This window comes from Oncorhynchus mykiss, chromosome 2 (assembly GCF_013265735.2).
Source record: "Oncorhynchus mykiss isolate Arlee chromosome 2, USDA_OmykA_1.1, whole genome shotgun sequence".
NCBI lineage: Eukaryota > Metazoa > Chordata > Actinopteri > Salmoniformes > Salmonidae > Oncorhynchus > Oncorhynchus mykiss.
Window position 1 is genome coordinate 70,245,531 of NC_048566.1, and position 19,861 is coordinate 70,265,391.

The 19,861-nt window shown below is 40.4% G+C and overlaps 1 protein-coding gene across 6 annotated transcripts in view; it reads left to right on the forward strand.

The window, feature by feature from the left end:
- Positions 1-6,023: 6,023 nt before the first annotated feature.
- LOC110495093 (enhancer of mRNA-decapping protein 4) overlaps positions 6,024-19,861 on the forward strand; it is a 39,756-nt gene continuing 25,918 nt past the window's right edge. For 2 of the 6 annotated variants that reach the window (XM_021570447.2, XM_021570463.2), the window contains exons 1-4: positions 6,025-6,713; positions 16,781-16,937; positions 17,142-17,253; positions 19,730-19,829. In XM_021570447.2, the coding sequence (XP_021426122.2) occupies positions 6,626-6,713; positions 16,781-16,937; positions 17,142-17,253; positions 19,730-19,829 (457 nt within the window). In that variant the 5' untranslated portion in view covers positions 6,025-6,625. Of the gene's footprint in view, positions 6,714-16,780; positions 16,938-17,141; positions 17,254-19,729; positions 19,830-19,861 lie in introns of all 6 variants that reach the window. The other 4 variants (XM_036954688.1, XM_036954685.1, XM_036954692.1 and 1 more) reach the window with 4 other exon arrangements.

Consider the following 19,861-nt stretch of genomic DNA (forward strand, 5'->3'; position numbering starts at 1 on the left):
CATGAGTATGTAGCAGGGACATCAGACAATCACGGAATATAATGGGAAAACCAGCCATGTCACGGACACCGATGCCAGCTGGCTGGAGTGTTTACAAACATATTCAATCTCTCCCTATCCCAGTGTTGTCCCCACTTGCTTCAAGATGTTCACCATTGTTCCTGTATCCAAGAAAGTGAAGGTAGCTAAATGTACAACTCACTTCTGTCATGAAGTGCTTTGAAAGGCTTGTAAAGGATCATATCATTGTACCTTACCAACCTCCCCACGCATGTCTCCAACTCAATCATCAAGTTTGCAGATGACAACAGTGGTAGGCCTGATAACCAACAATAATGAGACAGCCTACAGCGAAGAGGTGAGGGCCCTGGTGGAGTGGTGCCAGGAAAATAACCTTAATTTCAACTAAACAAAGGATTGTGAACTTCAGGAGACAGCAGAGGGAGCACGCCCCCATCCACATCGACAGGGCCGCAGTGGAAAGGGTGAAAGTTCCTTGGCATGTACATCACTGAGAACCTGAAATGGCCCGTCTACACAAATTATGTGGTGAAGAAGGCGCAACAGCAACTTTAATTTTGAGTGTGACTCCAAATCCAGACCTCCATGGGTTGATAAATTTGATTTCCATTGATCATTTTTGTGAGATTTTGTTGTCAGCACATTCAACTATGTAAAGAAAAAAGTATTTAATAAGAATATTTAATTCATTGCGATCAAGGATGTGTTATTTTTTTGAGCAGTGTATTTTAGAATAAGGCTGTAACGTAACAAAATGTGGAAAAGGGGAAGGGGTCTGAATACTTTCCGAATGCATTGGAGTCCAGTTGTGGTAAATTGTATACAGTACCAGTCAAAAGTCTGGACACACATACTCATTCATTTTTCTTTATTTTTCTTTATTTTTCTTTTCTTTATTTTTTAAAACTATTTTCTACATTGTAGAATAATAGTGAAGACATCAAAACTATAAAAATATATATATTTATTTTTATTTCACCTTTATTTAACCAGGTAGGCCAGTTGAGAACAAGTTCTCATTTACAACTGCGACCTGTACAAGATAAAGCAAAGCAGTGCGACAAAAACAACAACACAGAGTTACACATAAACAAACGTACAATCAATAACACAATAGAAAAAAAATAGAAAAATCAATGTACGGTGTGTACAAATGTAGAAGAGTAGGGAGGTAACAATAAATAGGCCATAGTAATTACAATAATTACAATTTAGCAATAACACTGGAGTGATAGATGTGCAGATGATGATGTGCAAGTAGAGATACTGGGGTGAAAAAGGCTAAGTAATAATATGGGGATGAGGTTGTTGGGTGTGCTATTTACAGATTGGCTGTGTACAGATACAGTGATCAGTAAGCTGCTCTAACAGCTGATGCTTAAAGTCAGAGAGGGAGATACAGTGCCTTGCGAAAGTATTCGGCCCCCTTGAATTTTGCGACCTTTTGCCACATTTCAGGCTTCAAACATAAAGATATAAAACTGTATTTTTTTGTGAAGAATCAACAACAAGTGGGACACAATTGTGAAGTGGAACGACATTTATTGGATATTTCAAACTTTTTTAACAAATCAAAAACTGAAAAATTGGGCGTGCAAAATTATTCAGCCCCTTTACTTTCAGTGCAGCAAACTCTCTCCAGAAGTTCAGTGAGGATCTCTGAATGATCCAATGTTGACCTAAATGACTAATGATGATGATTACACTCAGGTGGATTGTATTTAAGTCTCCGTATAAATGCACCTGCACTGTGATAGTCTCAGAGGTCCGTTAAAAGCGCAGAGAGCATCATGAAGAAAAAGGAACACACCAGGCAGGTCCGAGATACTGTTGTGAAGAAGTTTAAAGCCGGATTTGGATACAAAATGATTTCCCAAGCTTTAAACATCCCAAGGAGCACTGTGCAAGCGATAATATTGAAATGGAAGGAGTATCAGACCACTGCAAATCTACCAAGACCTGGCCGTCCCTCTAAACTTTCAGCTCATACAAGGAGAAGACTGATCAGAGATGCAGCCAAGAGGCCCATGATCACTCTGGATGAACTGCAGAGATCTACAGCTGAGGTGGGAGACTCTGTCCATAGGACAACAATCAGTCGTATATTGCACAAATCTGGCCTTTATGGAAGAGTGGCAAGAAGAAAGCCATTTCTTAAAGATATCCATAAAAAGTGTCGTTTAAAGTTTGCCACAAGCCACCTGGGAGACACACCAAACATGTGGAAGAAGGTGCTCTGGTCAGATGAAACCAAAATTGAACTTTTTGGCAACAATGCAAAACGTTATGTTTGGCGTAAAAGCAACACAGCTCATCACCCTGAACACACCATGCCCACTGTCAAACATGGTGGTGGCAGCATCATGGTTTGGGCCTGCTTTTCTTCAGCAGGGACAGGGAAGATGGTTAAAATTGATGGGAAGATGGATGGAGCCAAATACAGGACCATTCTGGAAGAAAACCTGATGGAGTCTGCAAAAGACCTGAGACTGGGACGGAGATTTGTCTTCCAACAAGACAATGATCCAAAACATAAAGCAAAATCTACAATGGAATGGTTCAAAAATAAACATATCCGGGTGTTAGAATGGCCAAGTCAAAGTCCAGACCTGAATCCAATCGAGAATCTGTGGAAAGAACTGAAAACTGCTGTTCACAAATGCTCTCCATCCAACCTCACTGAGCTCGAGCTGTTTTGCAAGGAGGAATGGGAAAAAATGTCAGTCTCTCGATGTGCAAAACTGATAGAGACATACCCCATGCGACTTACAGCTGTAATCGCAGCAAAAGGTGGCGCTACAAAGTATTAACTTAAGGGGGCTGAATAATTTTGCACGCCCAATTTTTCAGTTTTTGATTTGTTAAAAAAGGTTGAAATATCCAATAAATGTCGTTCCACTTCATGATTTTGTCTCACTTGTTGTTGATTCTTCACAAAAAAATACAGTTTTATATCTTTATGTTTGAAGGCTGAAATGTGGCAAAAGGTTGCAAAGTTCAAGGGGGCCGAATACTTTTGCAAGGCACTGTATAAGCATAGCACACGCTCCAGCAGGTATATCTCTCTAGTCACCCCCAAAACCAATTCTTTCTTTGGCCGCCTCTCTTTCCAGTTCTCTGCTGCCAATGACTGGAACGAACTACAAAAATCTCTGAAACTGGAAACACTTATCTCCCTCACTAGCTTTAAGCACCAACTGTCAGAGCAGCTCACAGATTACTGCACCTGTACATAGCCCACATATAATTTAGCCCTATCAACTACCTCTTTCCCAACTGTATTTAATTTATTTATTTATTTTGCTCCTTTGCACCCCATTATTTTTATTTCTACTTTGCACATTCTTCCATTGCAAAACTACCATTCCAGTGTTTTACTTGCTATATTGTATTTACCTTGCCACCAAGGCCTTTTTTTGCCTTTACCTCCCTTCTCACCTCATTTGCTCACATTGTATATAGACTTGTTTATACTTTATTATTGACTGTATGTTTGTTTTACTCCATGTGTAACTCTGTGTTGTTGTATCTGTCGAACTGCTTTGCTTTATCTTGGCCAGGTCGCAATTGTAAATGAGAACTTGTTCTCAACTTGCCTACCTGGTTAAATAAAGGTAAAATAAATAAATAAATAAAAATAAGACTCCAGCTTCAGTGATTTTTGCAATTCGTTCCAGTCGTTGGCAGCAGAGAATTGGAAGGAAAGGCAGCCAAAGTAAGTGTTGGCTTTAGGGATGACCAGTGAAATATACCTGCTGGAGAGCGTGCTACGGGGGGGTGCTGCTATGGTGACCAGTGAGCTAAGATAAGGCGGGGCTGTACCTGGCAGATACTTGTAGATGACCTGGAGCCAGTGGGTTTGGCGACGAATATGCTGTGAGTGCCAGCCAACGAGAGCATACAAGTCACAGTGGTGGGTAGTATATGGGACTTTGGTGACAAAACGGATGGCACTGTGATAGACTACATCCAGTTTGCTGAGTAGAGTGTTGGGGGCTATTTTGTAAATGACATCACCGAAGTCAAGGATCGCTAGGATAGTCAGTTTTACGAGGGAATGTTTGCCAGCACGAGTGAAAGAGGCTTTGTTGAGAAATAGGAAGCCGATTCTAGAGTTAATATTGGATTGGAGATGCTTAATGTGAGTCTGGAAGGAGTGTTTACAGTCTAACCAGACACATAGGTATTTGTAGTTGTCCACATATTCTAGGTCAGAACCGTCCAGAGTAATGATGCTAGTCGGGCAGGAGGGTGCGGGCAGCAATCGGTTGAAGAGCATGCACTTAGTTTTACTAGCATTTAAAAGCAGTTGGAGGCCACGGAAAGAGTGTTGTATGGCGTTGAAGCTCGTTTGGAGGTTTGTTACCACAGTGTCCAAAGAAGGGCCAGATGTATACAGAATGGTGTCTTCTGCATAGAGGTGGATCAGAGAATCACCAGCAGCAAGAGCGACATCATTGATACAAAGAAAAGAGAAAAGAGTCGGCCTGAAAATTGAACCCTGTGGCACCCCCATAGAGACTGCCAGAGGTCCGGACAACAGGCCCTCCGATTTGACACACTGAACTCTATCAGTCTGTCAAGTAGTTGGTGAACCAGGCGAGGCAGTCATTTGAGAAGCCAAGGCTATTGAGTCTGCCGATAAGAATACGGTGATTGACAGAGTCGAAAGCCTTGGCCAGGTCGATGAAGACGGCTGCACAGTACTGTCTTTTATCGATGGCGGTTATGATATCGTTTAGGACCTTGAGCGTGGCTGAGGTGCACACATGACCAGCTCGGAAACCAGATTGCATAGTGGAGAAGGTACGGTGGGATTCAAAATTGTCGGTGACCTGTTTGTTAATTTGGCTTTCGAAGATTTTAGAAAGGCAGAGCAGGATGGATATAGGTCTGTAACTGTTTGGGTCTAGAGTGTCTCCCCCTTTGAGGAGGGGGATGACCACAGCAGCATTCCAATCCTTGGGGATCTCAGACGATACGAAAGAGAGGTTGAATAGGCTAGTAATAGGGGTTGCAACAATTTCGGCTGATCATTTTAGAGAGGGTCCAGATTGTCTAGTCCAGCTGATTTATAGGGATCCATAGTTTGCAGCTCTTTCAGAACATCAGTTGTCTGGATTTGGGTAACGGAGAAGCAGGTGGGGCTTGGGCAAGTTGCTGCAGAGTGGGCTGAGATGTTGGCCGGGGTAGGGGTAGCCAGGTGGAAAGTATGGCCAGCCCTAGAAAAATGCTTATTGAAATTATCGATTATTGTGGATTTATCGGTGGTGACAGTGTTTCCTATCTTCAGTGCAGTGGGCAGCTGAGAGGAGGTACTCTTATTCCCCATGGACTTTACAGTGTCCCAAAACTTTTTGGAATTAGAAGCAAATTTCTGTTTGAAAAAGCTAGCCTTAGCTTTCCTAACTGACTGAGTATATTGGTTCCTGACTTCCCTGAAAAGTTGCATATTGCGATGGCTTTCCGATGCTAATGCAGAACGCCACAAGATGTTTTTGTGCTGGTCGAGGGCAGTCAAGTCTGGGGTGAAGCAAGGGCTATATCTGTTTTTTGTTCTACATAGTTCTAAATAGCACATATGGAATCATGTAGTAACCAAAAAAGTGTTAAACCTTTCAAAATAGATTTTATATTTGAGATTCTTCAAAGTAGCCACCATTTGCCTTGATGACCGCTTTGCACACTCTTGGCAGTCATTTCTATATTCATTTCTATATTTCTTAATTCCTTTCTTATTTATTTTTTTAGATTTGCATGTATTGTTTTGTATTGTTAGGCACTACTGCACTGTTGGAGCTAGAAACATAAGCATATTGTTACACCAGTGATAACATCTGCAAAATACTGTATGTGTACACTACCAATAGTATTTCATGCGGTTTTCTGTGTATGGAATGTAATTCCATATGAAATGGCAATATTTTATTAGTGTCATTTAGACACATTTCAGTTGAATGCATTCAGTTAAACTGACTTGGTATCTCCCTTTCCCTTTAATTGATGGAAACATGAAATGCCGGTTTCAATTTTATAAATGCCGAACGACATTTTGTTCGTTAGACATTATGGGATATTTTTGTGTAGGTAACGTCATCACGAACAGCCTTTTTATTCACATAAAGTATGTTTGATAGAAACATCTATTGTGGAAAAATGCGCATATTGTGTTATGCAGATTTTTTTATATTCGCATGAAAATCTGTCGCAAATTGTATGGAAACCAAGCTACGGTTGGATAAATATTGTAGATTCGTTCGCCACTTGTCTTGGTTTCGGACTGTTCGGCTATCATTCCACTCCTGTCATTCTATTTGCTAAACTATCTTTGGCATATATCACGAAGTACTAGGAGTGGAATGCTTTCGCTAAACAGACAGAAGGAATGCCACCTATGCTGCCACAATTTGGGGTGGAATGTGGAGCAGACAGTATCCTCGGAACTATACAGCGCACTAGCTTTTGCTGGGGAGAGAAATGCATGAACACCCAGCGGAAGTTTAGACGGTTAGTGGCGTTCGGTCAAACGAATTGAACACTGACAGCAAAGAACGAAAATATACATTATTTTGCGACGACCCAGTTTCCCCCCCATCCCTTACGTATGGCTTCAAATTCAAACATAGATATAGAGGGTGCAACCCAGCATCTTCGTGATATATTAAAGCTGGACCGACCCGGGAACAGCGTTGGTAAGTTTAACTGGAATGAATAGCGCTTTTAGGCCGCATTGCAAGCTAATTCTACTAACTTAGCTACCTAGCTTTGGACAAAATTCTAGTTTGCTAACGTAACCTTCCTATCAAAAGTTATGGACGGACGCTGCAAAAGGCGAGCTAGCTCCGTATGCTCACGTTTGTACCTAGCTAGTTAACTTAAACTTTTTCACAAGTTATTAGCTAACGTTAGCTAGCTAATTTACATTTGCGAACATATTAGCTAGCTAAGTTAGCAGACTGCTAGTTAGGCTAACTTTAACTGACTACGGTTGCTAGCCTATTAGTTAATTTAGCTTGCTAGCTACATTAGTTATCTTAACGACGTCACGCTTGCCAAATGTACGATTACGCTAGCTAGTTTAGTTAGCAAGTTGAACCACGGCTAGCTAACGCCTTGATCACACCACTATATGCAAGCCGTGTCCCCTCTGTACCACAGTACGCAGAGTATTGGTGGGACCAATTCTCTAGCGTGACATTGTTGACTCTAGTACCACCTTTCCAGCTGGAAAAAATCTACGGCCAACAAATGGGTGTTACACACTAACACAAGGCTACGCTCTACAATTTCGTTAGTGACTCCCACGCTTCAGGGGTGTCTTGAAAACAACCGCTTGCAAATGCTGCTCAGAAATTCCCTTGCTTCTAGCAGGGATGTAGGGACACGGTTGGTGAGCGGTCTTGAACCAGTCAGGGTTCCGTGGTGTATGGTCAGCGCCATGGAAACCAGCTCATGTCAACCTACTGTAGCTAAAGGCCTTGCATTCCAGCACTTCCTCCCAGTACTGACAAGACAACTACTGAAACGGACAGATGCCACAAGCGAGGTTGCGCGCCAACTGCCGGGGTGGACTGAGGTCAGTGTCACTGCACAAGGAAGCTATTGCTTTGTGCAAACAGACACTATACATCCCTCAGAGCAATACACCTGTCGGGGGTGGAGAATCAGGCAGCAGAACCCACAGGAGGCCCTCTTCTTTCAGACTGGAGGATACATCCCACTGTAGTGGAGATGATCAGGTATCAATTTGGAAGGGTCATCGCCGAACTGTTCGCTTTGCGTTGTCCTATGTGTTTTTTTTTTTTTGTAAAGGGTACAGCAGGCCCACTCGGGGTCAATGCTCTATCGCACAGATGGCCAAGGGGGCTGCTGTATGCTTTTCCAGCAATTCACTTGTTCCCTCAGGTCTTGAGGAAGATCATCTTGGAGTGTGCATAGGTTCCCACAATTCTAATTAGCATAATAAACAAATACCTGTCAAAATCCTTCTTTCAGCTGGATGTTTTTTGCTTTGGCTGCATCTCAATCACCGCATCCGCTGACGTTTCCCTTCCGTATCTGCGGTGGCGGGGCTACAGCGGCGTTTGTCAGACCATGAGACATTTTTTCTCTCACAAACGTCTGTAGCACCCAAACGGTTTGGCCTTCAAAATATTATGAGACTCACGAACACCATGGTGTTCTCAGTTTTGCTCTACGACCCCCACAAGCGTCACGGGACTCGTCTGAAGTCGGTACTGCAGATCTGCTAACTTCCCTCTGTAGAGTCAGAACAGTTTGGGCTACACACTATGACCCATCTATGGAAAGGTGAGTCTCTCCTGAATGTGTATGTACATGTTGGTTGTTTTGCTCTAGGACGAACACAAGCCTCAGACTCATTTGAAGGTATTCCGGTAGAAGTAAAAAACAAATGAATGGAAGTAGTTTAGTGCCAAATGTAAGGATTTTTCTCACAGATATAGGACAGACACTTCACAACAAATGTCTTTGTGACTTTGAGATATTAGCCCATGTTTCTATGGACTAATAGCAGCAGGGTGTCACTCGTTCCATGTTGGGCATAGTGTCTGCAGGATTGTTTTTTTCATTTCAATTAAGTCCTAGACAACAAGGTGTGGGGAGTTTCTTACTAATTAGGGGCTTTCATTTATCAATCAAGTACAAGGCAGGAGCGGAAACCTGCAGACACTCGGCCCTCCGTGGAATGAGTTTGACATGTGGTCTAGAGGGTTAATCATTTTACCTGCCTCCCCACTGCTCACAGGAGAGTTATGAGTTGCATACACTTTGCCTGCATGCACACAGTGCATATCTTGCTGCAACAATAACTGTTTGTCAAACAGAACAGCTTTTTGTGTGTTATGGGGGAGCAGAGACTGGCACATTGGATTATCAATGCCGTGTCAAAATCATACTCTATAGCAGGTAGACCAATTCCAGATAGCGTTGTTCACGGGTATAGCCACTTCATGGGTCTTGTTCAGTGGGGCCTCCCTGGACTCTGTGCTGCTGCAAGTTGGGCAACACCCATGACTTTCTTGAGGTACTGGAGACTCAATGTTATGTCCACACCATCACTGGGGTCTGTGGTTTTGGACATGGCATGCTCTCTCAACCCAGAAGTGAGCGTACTGTCAACCTTGTACGTACATACTTTTCAACCATCCATGAGATGGCTGTTCTAAACAGAGGCCTTCCACTCTTGGTGCTGTTGCACCCCAATTAAGAATCATGTAAGTTATAGCTTTCAGCTCGCTTGTGTGTACGGTTGTATACCACAGTTGAAATTCTGTTACCTTGTTGGGTAATTATATTCTGTTGCATCCTGTGGTGGATACAGTGATGTCCCAGGGACTCATCTGGACCAATTTAAATGGTGTTATCCCACTCTTTTGTCTGAACAACCTCTAGGGTTATGGATGTAACATTGGGTTATGGATGTAACCTGAGCTGTTATTCTGCTCAGAGGAATACAATTACATTCATTACCCAACGTTCTGTGTGCTGCATACGTTGGATAAATCCAACATATGCATCATTGTATGTGTAGACTTGACAAATAGTAGCAAAAAGGAATGCACACATATCCAGTACAAATGTTGGATTACATGATGAATAAAGTGTCACTGCAGAATTTATTATGCAGTATTGATGCAATGACTGTCGGTCTGATCAAAGCCTAACTTCAGCAGAATGCACCATCCCTGTCATGCAAGTTAAAGTCAGCTAATTAATGTTAGCTAGCTAGTAAAACATTAATTAATTGATGTTGGCTAGCTAACTAACATTACTAGACTAGCTACAGGTTAGATGTTTGCTTGCTTTCTTGGTAGTTTGCAAGGTTATCAAACTAGCAGTACATTTACGTGGCAAGTTAGCTATAGACTAGTTAGGTAAGTTGGCTAACGTTACAATTTTAAAGTGCTCAACGGCTACCTAACACATTTGGTTTTATTTAATACAAATGAGTAGCTAGCTAGCTAAATAACTAGGCAGCAGGTTGCCCAAAAACTGACTGAAGGTGGGTAGGTGAAACCCTTTTTTAGGTGATTTCTTGTATATCATAAAAATAAATAAATCATAGCACGTTTTGGGATAATTTGGCAATTTCCCCCCCTGGTTAAAACCTTTTGTGACTAGGGTGCAGTATTTTCATTTTTGGAAAAATAATGTTCCCGTAGTAAACGGGCTATTTTGTCAGGACAAGATGCTAGAATATGCATATAATTGACAGCTTAGGATAGAAAACACTCAAAAATTTCCAAAACTGTAAAAATATTGTCTGTGAGTATAACAGAACTGATATTGCAGGCGAAAGCCTGAGAAAAATCCAATCCGGAAGTGCCTCGTGTTTTGAAAGCGCTGCGTTCCAATGCGTCCCTATTGAGCAGTGAATGGGCTATCAACCAGATTACTTTTTCTCCGTATTCCCCAAGGTGTCTACAGCATTGTGACGTAGTTTTACGCATTTATGTTGAACACCCGTAAGCGGCTACATTGCGCAACTGGTCACCTGATGGCTCCCAGAGTGATTCTCGCGTAAAATACAGAGGTAGCCATTATTCCAATCTGTCCTACTAAAAAACAAGTTGTCCCGGTGGATATATTATCGAATAGATATTTGAAAAACACCTTGAGGATTGATTATAAACAACGTTTTCCATGTTTCTGTCGATTATTATGTAGCTAATTTGGAATATTTTTAGGCGTTTTCGTGACTGCAATTTCCGGGCGATTTCTCAGCCAAACTTGAAGAACAAACGGAGCTATTTCACCTACAAAAAAAACCTTTTTGGGAAAAAGGAACATTGGCTATCTAACTGGGAGTCTCGTGAGTGAAAACATCCGAAGCTCATCAAAGGTAAACGATTTAATTTGATTGCGTTTCTGATTTCCGTGACCAAGTTACCTGCTGCTAGCTGGACAAAATGCTATGCTAGGCTATCGATAAACTTACACAAATGCTTGTCTAGCTTTGGCTGTAAAGCATATTTTGAAAATCTGAGATGACAGGGTGATTAACAAAAGGCTAAGCTGTGTCTCAATATATTTTCACTTGTGATTTTCATGAATAGGAATATTTTCTAGGAATATTTATGTCCATTGCGTTATGCTAATTAGTGTCAGTCTGATTACGCTCCCTCATGCGGGATGGGGAGTCACTAGAGGTTATTAAGTAGAAATCCATTGGAAAATGGATTTCTATTAAATTAAATTCCTGAAATGTAAGTTTTAAATGATGCTATTGCTTCCTTTTGACAATACATTTTAATGAATAGCCCAATGTCAACAGTTTTGTCCAACTCAATAACCAATTTACAGAAACAGTACATTTTCTCCATCACTCTCCTTCTTGATCAAATAGCCCTTGCACAGCCTGGAGGTGTGTTGGGTCATTGTCCTTTTGAAAAACAAATGTTAGTCCCACTAAGCCCAAACCAGATAGGATAGCATATCGCTGCAGAATGCTGTAGTAGCGATGCTGGTTAAGTGTGCATTGAATTCTAAATAAATCACAGACAGTGTCACCAGCAAAGCACCATCTCACCACCTCCATGCTTCACGGTGGGAACCACACGTGGAGATTATCCATTCACCTACTCTGCGTCTCACAAAGATAAGGCGGTTGGAACCAAAGAACAAATTTCCACTGATCTAATGTCCATTGCTTGTTTTTCTTGGTCCAAGCAAGTCTCTTCTTATTATTGGTGTTCTTTAGTAGGTTTTTTTTGCAGCAATTCGACCATGAATGCCTGATTTCATGCAGTCTCCTCTGAACAGTTGATATTTTGATTTCTGTTACTTCAACTTTGTGAAGCATTTATTTGGGCTGCAATTTTTTGAGGCTGGTAACTCCAATGAAATGATCCTCTGCAGCAGAGGTTACTCTGGGTCTTCCTTTCCTGTGGCAGTCCTCATGAGTGCCAGTTTCATCATAGCGCTTGATTTTTGCAACTGCAATTGAAGAAACTTTCACAGTTCTTAATGTTCTGGATTGACTGACCATGACTAGAAGTAATGATGGACTGTCGTTACTCTGCTTATTTGAGCTGGTCTTGCCATGACATGGACTTGGTATTTTACCAAATAGGGCTGTCTTCTGTTTACCACCCCTACTTTGTCACAGCACAACTGATTAGCTCAAACTCATTAAGAAGGAAAGATATTCCACAGATGAACTTTTAACAAGGCACACCTAATTGAAATGCATTCCAGGTGACTACCTCATGAAGCAGGTTGAAAGAATGCAAAGCTGTCAAGGCAAAGGGTGGCTATTTGAATAATCTAAAATGTAAATATTGTTTAACACTTTTTTTTTTGCCTATACCTTTTATTTCATAGTTTTAGATTTTATCACTATTCTACAATGTAGAAAATATTTAAAATAACCCTTGAATGAGTAGTTGTACATTTGACTGGCACTGAATATCTACAGAAATAAGACAGATCCTGCTGCCTGTTTGAGTGTTTGTTAAATAGCGTACTGATTCCGTGAGCACCAAGCCTCACAACTGCATAATGTTGGATAAATCATTTTCACAAATTCATCTGTTTTTAATCTTTGCTATGCTGTAGTAAATGCTTTCCAATTTTTAATTTCTTTAGAACAGACTCTGGTATTACTTAATGCATTTAGTGTTTACACTGTTCTAAACGGGTAGAAAAATAATATTGTTAATCAACAGCACCTGTTTGTCACATAGTATGCATGCAGCTCTCGCTCCTATACCCTCCTTTTTCTTGACCACCTTATTGTTATATTATCATTATATTAAGCAATGTCATTATCATTGGTAGGCTTCGTATAGTAGTAGCCTTGTTTAAGCACCATTGATCTGTAGTCCTAAGAGCGCGTCCTGTTTAGTCTTAATGCCATAACCTACTTAGGCCTATATATCAATTCATAAACTGGGTGGTTCGAGCCCTGAATGCTGATTGGCTTGGCTGACAGCCTTGGTATATCAGACCCTATACCACAGGTATGACAAAACATTTATTTTTACTGTTGGTAACCATTTTATAATAGCAATATGGCATCTCGGGTTTGTTGTATATGACCAATATACCACGGCTAAGGGCTGTATCCAGGCGCTCCGCGTTGCGTTGTGCTAAAGAACAGCCATTAGCCGTGGTGTATTGGCCATATACCACACCCCCTTGGGCCTTGTTACTTACATACATACATACATACACACACATATATACGTGTATGTCATGACACAGCATATGGGTCATTTGCGCGTTGAAATGTAAACAAGCATTTTAGTTTTAAATTAATTAAAGGGAGCTTTGAATAATTAAACAATAAATGAACCACAATTCACGAATGCATGCAACTGTTTTTAGTCTTTGCTGTAATAAAGGCTTCATATACAGTATATATATTTCGTTAGAACAGACTCTCTGGTAGACTTAGAGTTTACACTTCCAAATGGTCAGAAAAAAAATCTGAAGCACCTGTTTGTCACACACAGGCCTAATATTCATTCACGCAGCGCTTGCTCCTATACCCTCCTTTTTCTTGATCTCCAGTAGTTTCCAGAACCAAGCCGTGTCTTCCGCACATCTAACTATCCATTTCCCTTCTGCGCAACCAGTAAACATTCCCTGTTTTCAAGTTTTTCACGTCCTCTGCACCTATTTTGCTGTCACGTGTTCAGAGTTTTTTTAAATAATAAATGTCATCTTATAATTATGATAGGCTATAGGTCTGGCCCTATTGGTCAAGTGTATGTGATGCATACATGTGTCACGTAAAAGAGCAAGGGTTGAGGGAATAGGGAAGGTTTTTCTTAAACAAATTGGGGATTTTGATGTCAGAGAAACAATTAATCTAAATGGCTGTAATTATGTTGCAGCTTCAGAATGGACAGTGCGATCAACACTTGCTGTGCTATGGTCCCTGGTCGCTGCAGCAGGGAGGAGAGACGACATGCGCCAGTAAAACAGCCACTTACTGTCATTTGTTTTAATACAGCGTGGCCATTGGGCTCCTTGAGTCATTTGTCTGTCTTAATTATTAAATCAAACAGTGCGCTTAATGTATCAGACAAGATACATGTAGTTGATTTTATTCAAACGCATGGAAAAACGTATAGAAAATGTTTTAAAATATCCAACAATCGATTGGTCGAAAGAACCAATGACTCTTGGTCGACCAAGATTTTTTTGTTGGTGACGGAACTAGTGGATTTTTGTCTATCCCCACCAGGCGTGTTCAAAACCAACTATTTTAATTTGAGCACAGGTTGAAACACACAAATATTCATGGACATTGCTAGCTAATTTGTCATGGGAAATAAAAATTGGGTTATTTTACCTGAAATGCATATGGTCCCTTTTTATTTTTTTTTTACCCATTTTCAGTCACAAAATCATGTGCTTTCTACTCTGACAATTAATCCACAGATAAAATGGGAAACCTATATAGTTATTATATTTTGATTAATCTCTCCTTGTTCATCCTTCTGTGGAGTTCATATGGTAGTTGCCAACTAATTTTAAGGTGCATTACTGCCACCAACTGGATAAGAGTGTGGACCAATTTCACCTTTCAAACACCGTCGTGGGTTAATATGCTTGTAAAAACCATGGGAGACGCGGGACTTGCAGAGCATCACGGTGCCCGGTTATGTCGACGCTGGCGAGCAGTTTGGATGAAATTATTGAATAACGTGTGTAAATGTATATTACAATACTCGCGCACGTAATGCGGACGGTTTAGTCACGTTAGAACGTTCAAATATGTGGGACAGCCCTTTTTGTGAAACCCGTAAAATCGGTTTGTTCATATTTGCTCTTTGCAATGGGTTTTCCTCAACCTATCAGAGTAAGATCGATGTGAAGGTTGTGTTGCTAATAATGAGGGTGTTTCACTGTTATCGGGCGTCTTTTGACTGAAATATAAGGTTAAAAAAAATCTGATAATTGTCAGATATTTTCATGACGGGCCTGATTGGAGAAAAAAAATGTAAGGTTAACTTTCCAACTGTCAACAAAACAAAATACGCTAGTCAAGGTGGGATCTTGTCGGTAAAATGAATAATGCGAGGATTGTCGGTGTTAACGCTTTTATGCGCAAATATTGATATCATAACCATATCGAATTAAACTTGGGAGTCACGAGATGACGTGTCGTCCTCCCACTTCGACTCGTCGGGAGAGCAGGCAGTTTATTAGGCTACAGATGGAATAAGTTATGTTTGAACTTGTTGCGCAAGTGCAAGGTGATGAGCTTGATGCTCCTTTCCAATAAATATCGCGAGGGTCTTATTCTGATGACCTGAATCGATGCTTGGCTGCCGTTTGACGAATAAAAATGTTTTCGCGCTTTTGTCCATAATTATTGTCTCCATGTAAGCTATACGCAATACTAGTGGTCACAGTCACTATATAACGCAAATGTTTTAGAACCAGAGTTGAAAATGTGATGGAAACCCATTTAACTTCTATTTTTTGGGAGGGGGGATTTAACCGCAAAATGTATTTTTTATGTCTACCACGTCATCACTCACACACAGCCTTTTATCTGCAACAAGGCAATTGTGTGGGAAAATGTTTTTATGCAGTTTTTCAATAGTCACATCTGTTGCCCAATTGGATGGAAACCTAGCTAGAGACACTAAGGAATAAAAACAGCAGCTTACAAAGTAGAGCCTTGTAGCTACGTTTTGATGTGTGGATTGGTCCAAATTCACCTTTCGCCACCTCCATTTCCATGATGAGTGCTAGATTTCTAGCTGTGTGGGAGTGCCTGACGCAGTTTGCTGAGGCATCGAGTTGGGCGAGAGGCAGCGCTGCATTGGCTGTATTGTGTCGGCGGCTAATTTTGTGACGGTTTTATTATTTAAAGTAAAAACTACCAGAATTCAGTGGCTACAGCCCTACAATCGATAAATCAATAGGCTAAATATCAGTGAATTGAAAATGTGTACCATCTATCTTTCTGTGCAGCTGGCTAGCAGGCGGCTCATTCTCTTCTGTGCTTTAACAAATTATTTGCTGCAGTTTATCACACATCACCAGAGTAAAATAACATGACAATGTTATTTGGGTGTAGGCTTACCTTTTATGTTATTGGACTAGTAGCACTCTGCTACAGGTCAAATTTAGTGAGAGGTGGGGGTGCTGTTTGAGAATGCTGAGGTGTTTCTGTTTTTAGTGTGTTGGTGGGGGTGCTTGTGTAGGGATGTTTGTATCGAATTTGCATAAAGTAGTATAAAAAGAGGTATGATGATTTCATAAATTGTTAATGTGACCACCTACCTTAAATGTATTGGTCTAAATGACTGAAATTATGTATTCCATACGGCCTAAATTGCATAATAAACGATTAAATATATATTTTGGCTTTTATTTACTATCATGCGATATTGGATGATGTGTTGAATTTAAGAATCCTGACAGGCCACTTAGTGCCATTATTGACTAGGGATTAACATTTGCCTGTCCCCAACCTTTTACGATAACTTGAAAATAATGGTCAATCCTATTCTCGTGAAATAGTGTTCTGTGTTCCTGAGAAGCTTCTCTCTAACATGTAATACCTTTACTTTCATATCACAAAATAATTTTGCAAATGCAAAATACCAATTTACTGTTTTAACCAGATATAACATAGTTGCAGCTGACATTATTTTTCAGTGACAGCACGTTTGTGGTATCAGTCTAAAGTTTACACACAGGTGTTTGGAGACTCACAGCTAATTAGATCAGGTAGTCCACTCTGTCTTCCATATGGTTTTTGTTTCCGTAGATGCTTCTCCAAGTGAGAACCAAAGCAAAACATCTTTCAATGGTGAATTGAATGGACTTCTGGGAGCAGACCTTATAGGAGCAGGCGACAGGTCAACCATGGCTGAATCCACAGGCCCTAATTCAGAGAACATGAACACCCAAGAGTGTCAGATCATGTAAGTAATAAAGTTACCTCTTCTTTATTCTGTTGTACAGTATTTATCTCTGCCTTAACAGAGATTTCTCAGGTACAGAAATGCACATTTCAGTATTGTGTGAAACATTTGGGTTGATTGAATGTTGAAACCCATGTTCAATCTAGATCTCTTTAGGAGATCAAGTGTCCAGTTTGTTAACATTGTATTTGGTTTCTTCACCAGCTGCCTCTCTGGGGATGATGGCTCCACTTGCATTCCCATCACATCTAACAATGTTGAAATTGTGGCCAGTCGAGACTCAAGCATTGACAGCAAGGCCCGTGGCAGCAACAAGGTAAGACTTTGAGTATTAAAGGCCCAGTGCAGTCAATTTTGTTTTCTAGTGTTTTGTATCATATTTGTACAATAGTTGATATAACGAACAGTGTAAAAGTGTTATTTCCTGGAAGAGAACAACCAATTTATGGATTTTTTTCCTGTGTTTTCACTAAGCGCCGGCCGTTGGCCAAATAGCCAGTTATACTAATTTCCAGCTGGCCACTTTTTCCGAAGTCAATAACTCTTTTAAAATATGTGTGCATCCTGAGTGCCATATACACACTGAATACAGCTTTGTTAATTTCATGGTTACACAATTATTATGCTAAAAACCGAGTTTCTACCCCAAACCGTTCAAAAGATATGTTTCATTTTACTGGGTTTTCTTTTCTTTTTTTCTTGCGTTCATTTGCAGGAAACATTTGATTAGTGCAGTGATTTGAACATGGTTGTACACCCAAAGGTAACAAATGCGATTAGTGGGAAAACACTTGTAAAAAGCGCACTGCACATGCAAGTGGCATCATATGACAAAGATGGAAATAGTCATTTGAATTTTAGAAGGAGGGGATATCTAAAGATTCAACAACTAGCATGGGTTGCAAATATGACTAGGATTATGCCTTTGGCTGCTAGACAACTAAAGAAAGTTGATTTTAAAACCAATGGAACACTAGAGAAATGCTGGTCTCAGTGGCATATGTTTTTAAAAAATCTCTATATTTTTTCATAAATCATTCCCTCTGCATATAGTCATATGTCTTCATGTCCTCCACAGCCCTAACCACGGCAAAAAAAGAAAGCGGGGACAAGTACTGATTTTATTATTTTATTTATTCAGAAAAATCTGGAAAATGCGGCAGCTAGCGTGTCAAATGTATTTATAAAATCATTCTTACATCAGCTGATGTCACAAAGTGCTGTACAGAAACCCAGCTTAAAACCCCAAACAGCAAGCAATGCAGGTGTAGAAGCACGGTGGCTAGGAAAAACTCCCTAGAAAGGCTGGAGCCTAGGAAGAAACCTAGCGGAACCATGCTATGAGGGGTGGCCAGTCCTCTTCTGGCTGTGCTGGGTGGAGATTATAACAGAACATGGCCAAGATGTTCAAATGTTCATAGATGACCAGCAGGGTCAAATAATAATAATCACTGGTTGTCGAGGGTGCAACAGGTCAGCACCTCAGGAGTAAATACCAGTTGGCTTTTCATGGCCGATCCCGATACGCACGCAAGCAACCGGTATCTTTTTTTGTAAAGTACTGTAGCTGTATAGGGACTTTGGCGAACAGTAAATCATTGAATGCTTTCAATATGTCTGTATTCCTTGTGGCATTTTTCAAGTCTGCTTAAACTTGACTATATGCAGCATGAGTGGGTAGCTAACAAGATCCATTCCAGCCAGAGGTTCCTCACAGTCTTGCAACAGTATGACACGAGGCAAGTGCTCTTGCCCTTTATCTGTCTTCTCAATGAAAACTAGTTAGAATTATCAAGCATATATTTTATGGAAAAGAGATGTGTGTTTCGGAAAAATGCATCATGCTGCCTTTTTGACAACATGACCGAGCGGCATAGATTACTGTTCGACAGTGGTGTAAAAATACTTTAAAGTACTACTCAAGTAGTTTTTGGGAGCGATCTGTACTTTTACTTTACTATTTATATATTGTTTTACTTCACTACCTTCCTATAGAAAATAATCTACTTTTTACTCCATACATTTTCCCTGACACCAAAATGTACTTGTTATATTTTGAATGCTTAGCAGGGCAGGAAAATGGTCCAATTCACTAAACACGAATGCTTTGTTTGTAAATGCTTTGTTTGTAAATTATGTTAATTTAATTATATTAAATTATTAATAAAGAAAAATTAAACGGCACCATTTTCTTGTTAAGGAATTTTAAATATTTAATACTTTTACTTTTGATACTTAAGTATATTTAAAACCAAATACTTTTACGGTTAATTGTTCCAAACCGCTCTGCCATTAAAAGTTAGTTTTCAGGTTGTATACCCCGCACCACATTCCTAACTGTGGGTTAATGCACTTAGACCACTCCCATACAGTCCTAGCAAAATTCTTGCTTAATACATTTTCTTTGTTAAACTATTTTTGTTGCTTTTTTACCATTGGAAAATGTAAAACAATTATGTGTAACGATTACACTACATTTCTTAGATGTTACCGAGTAATGATTTAATAATGAGATCAAAACGGCTGCACTGGGCCCTCAACTGTCCTTGAGGACATGAAAAAGGTCACGGCGTGATTACACCAACGTTCTCAGACAAACAATGTAAAGACAATTTTTTTAGGCAAGGGTGGCAAGTCTAGATAGCTAAGCAATTTATTACCGAGCACTGTTTTGCGCTTCATTGTTTGAATATCTGTCCTCATGTTAACACAATATACAATGTTCTTGACTCAGTGTTGCTCTGTTGTAAGTATATGGTCCTTTAATTTTGACTCTTTCCTGTTCCATGCAGGTAAAAATCCAGCCTGTCGCCAAGTACGACTGGGAGCACAAGTATTACTACGGCAACCTCATTGCGGTCTCTAACGCATACCTGGCATATGCCATCCGAGGTGAGTTTGGAACAGTGGTGGCTGGTGGAAGT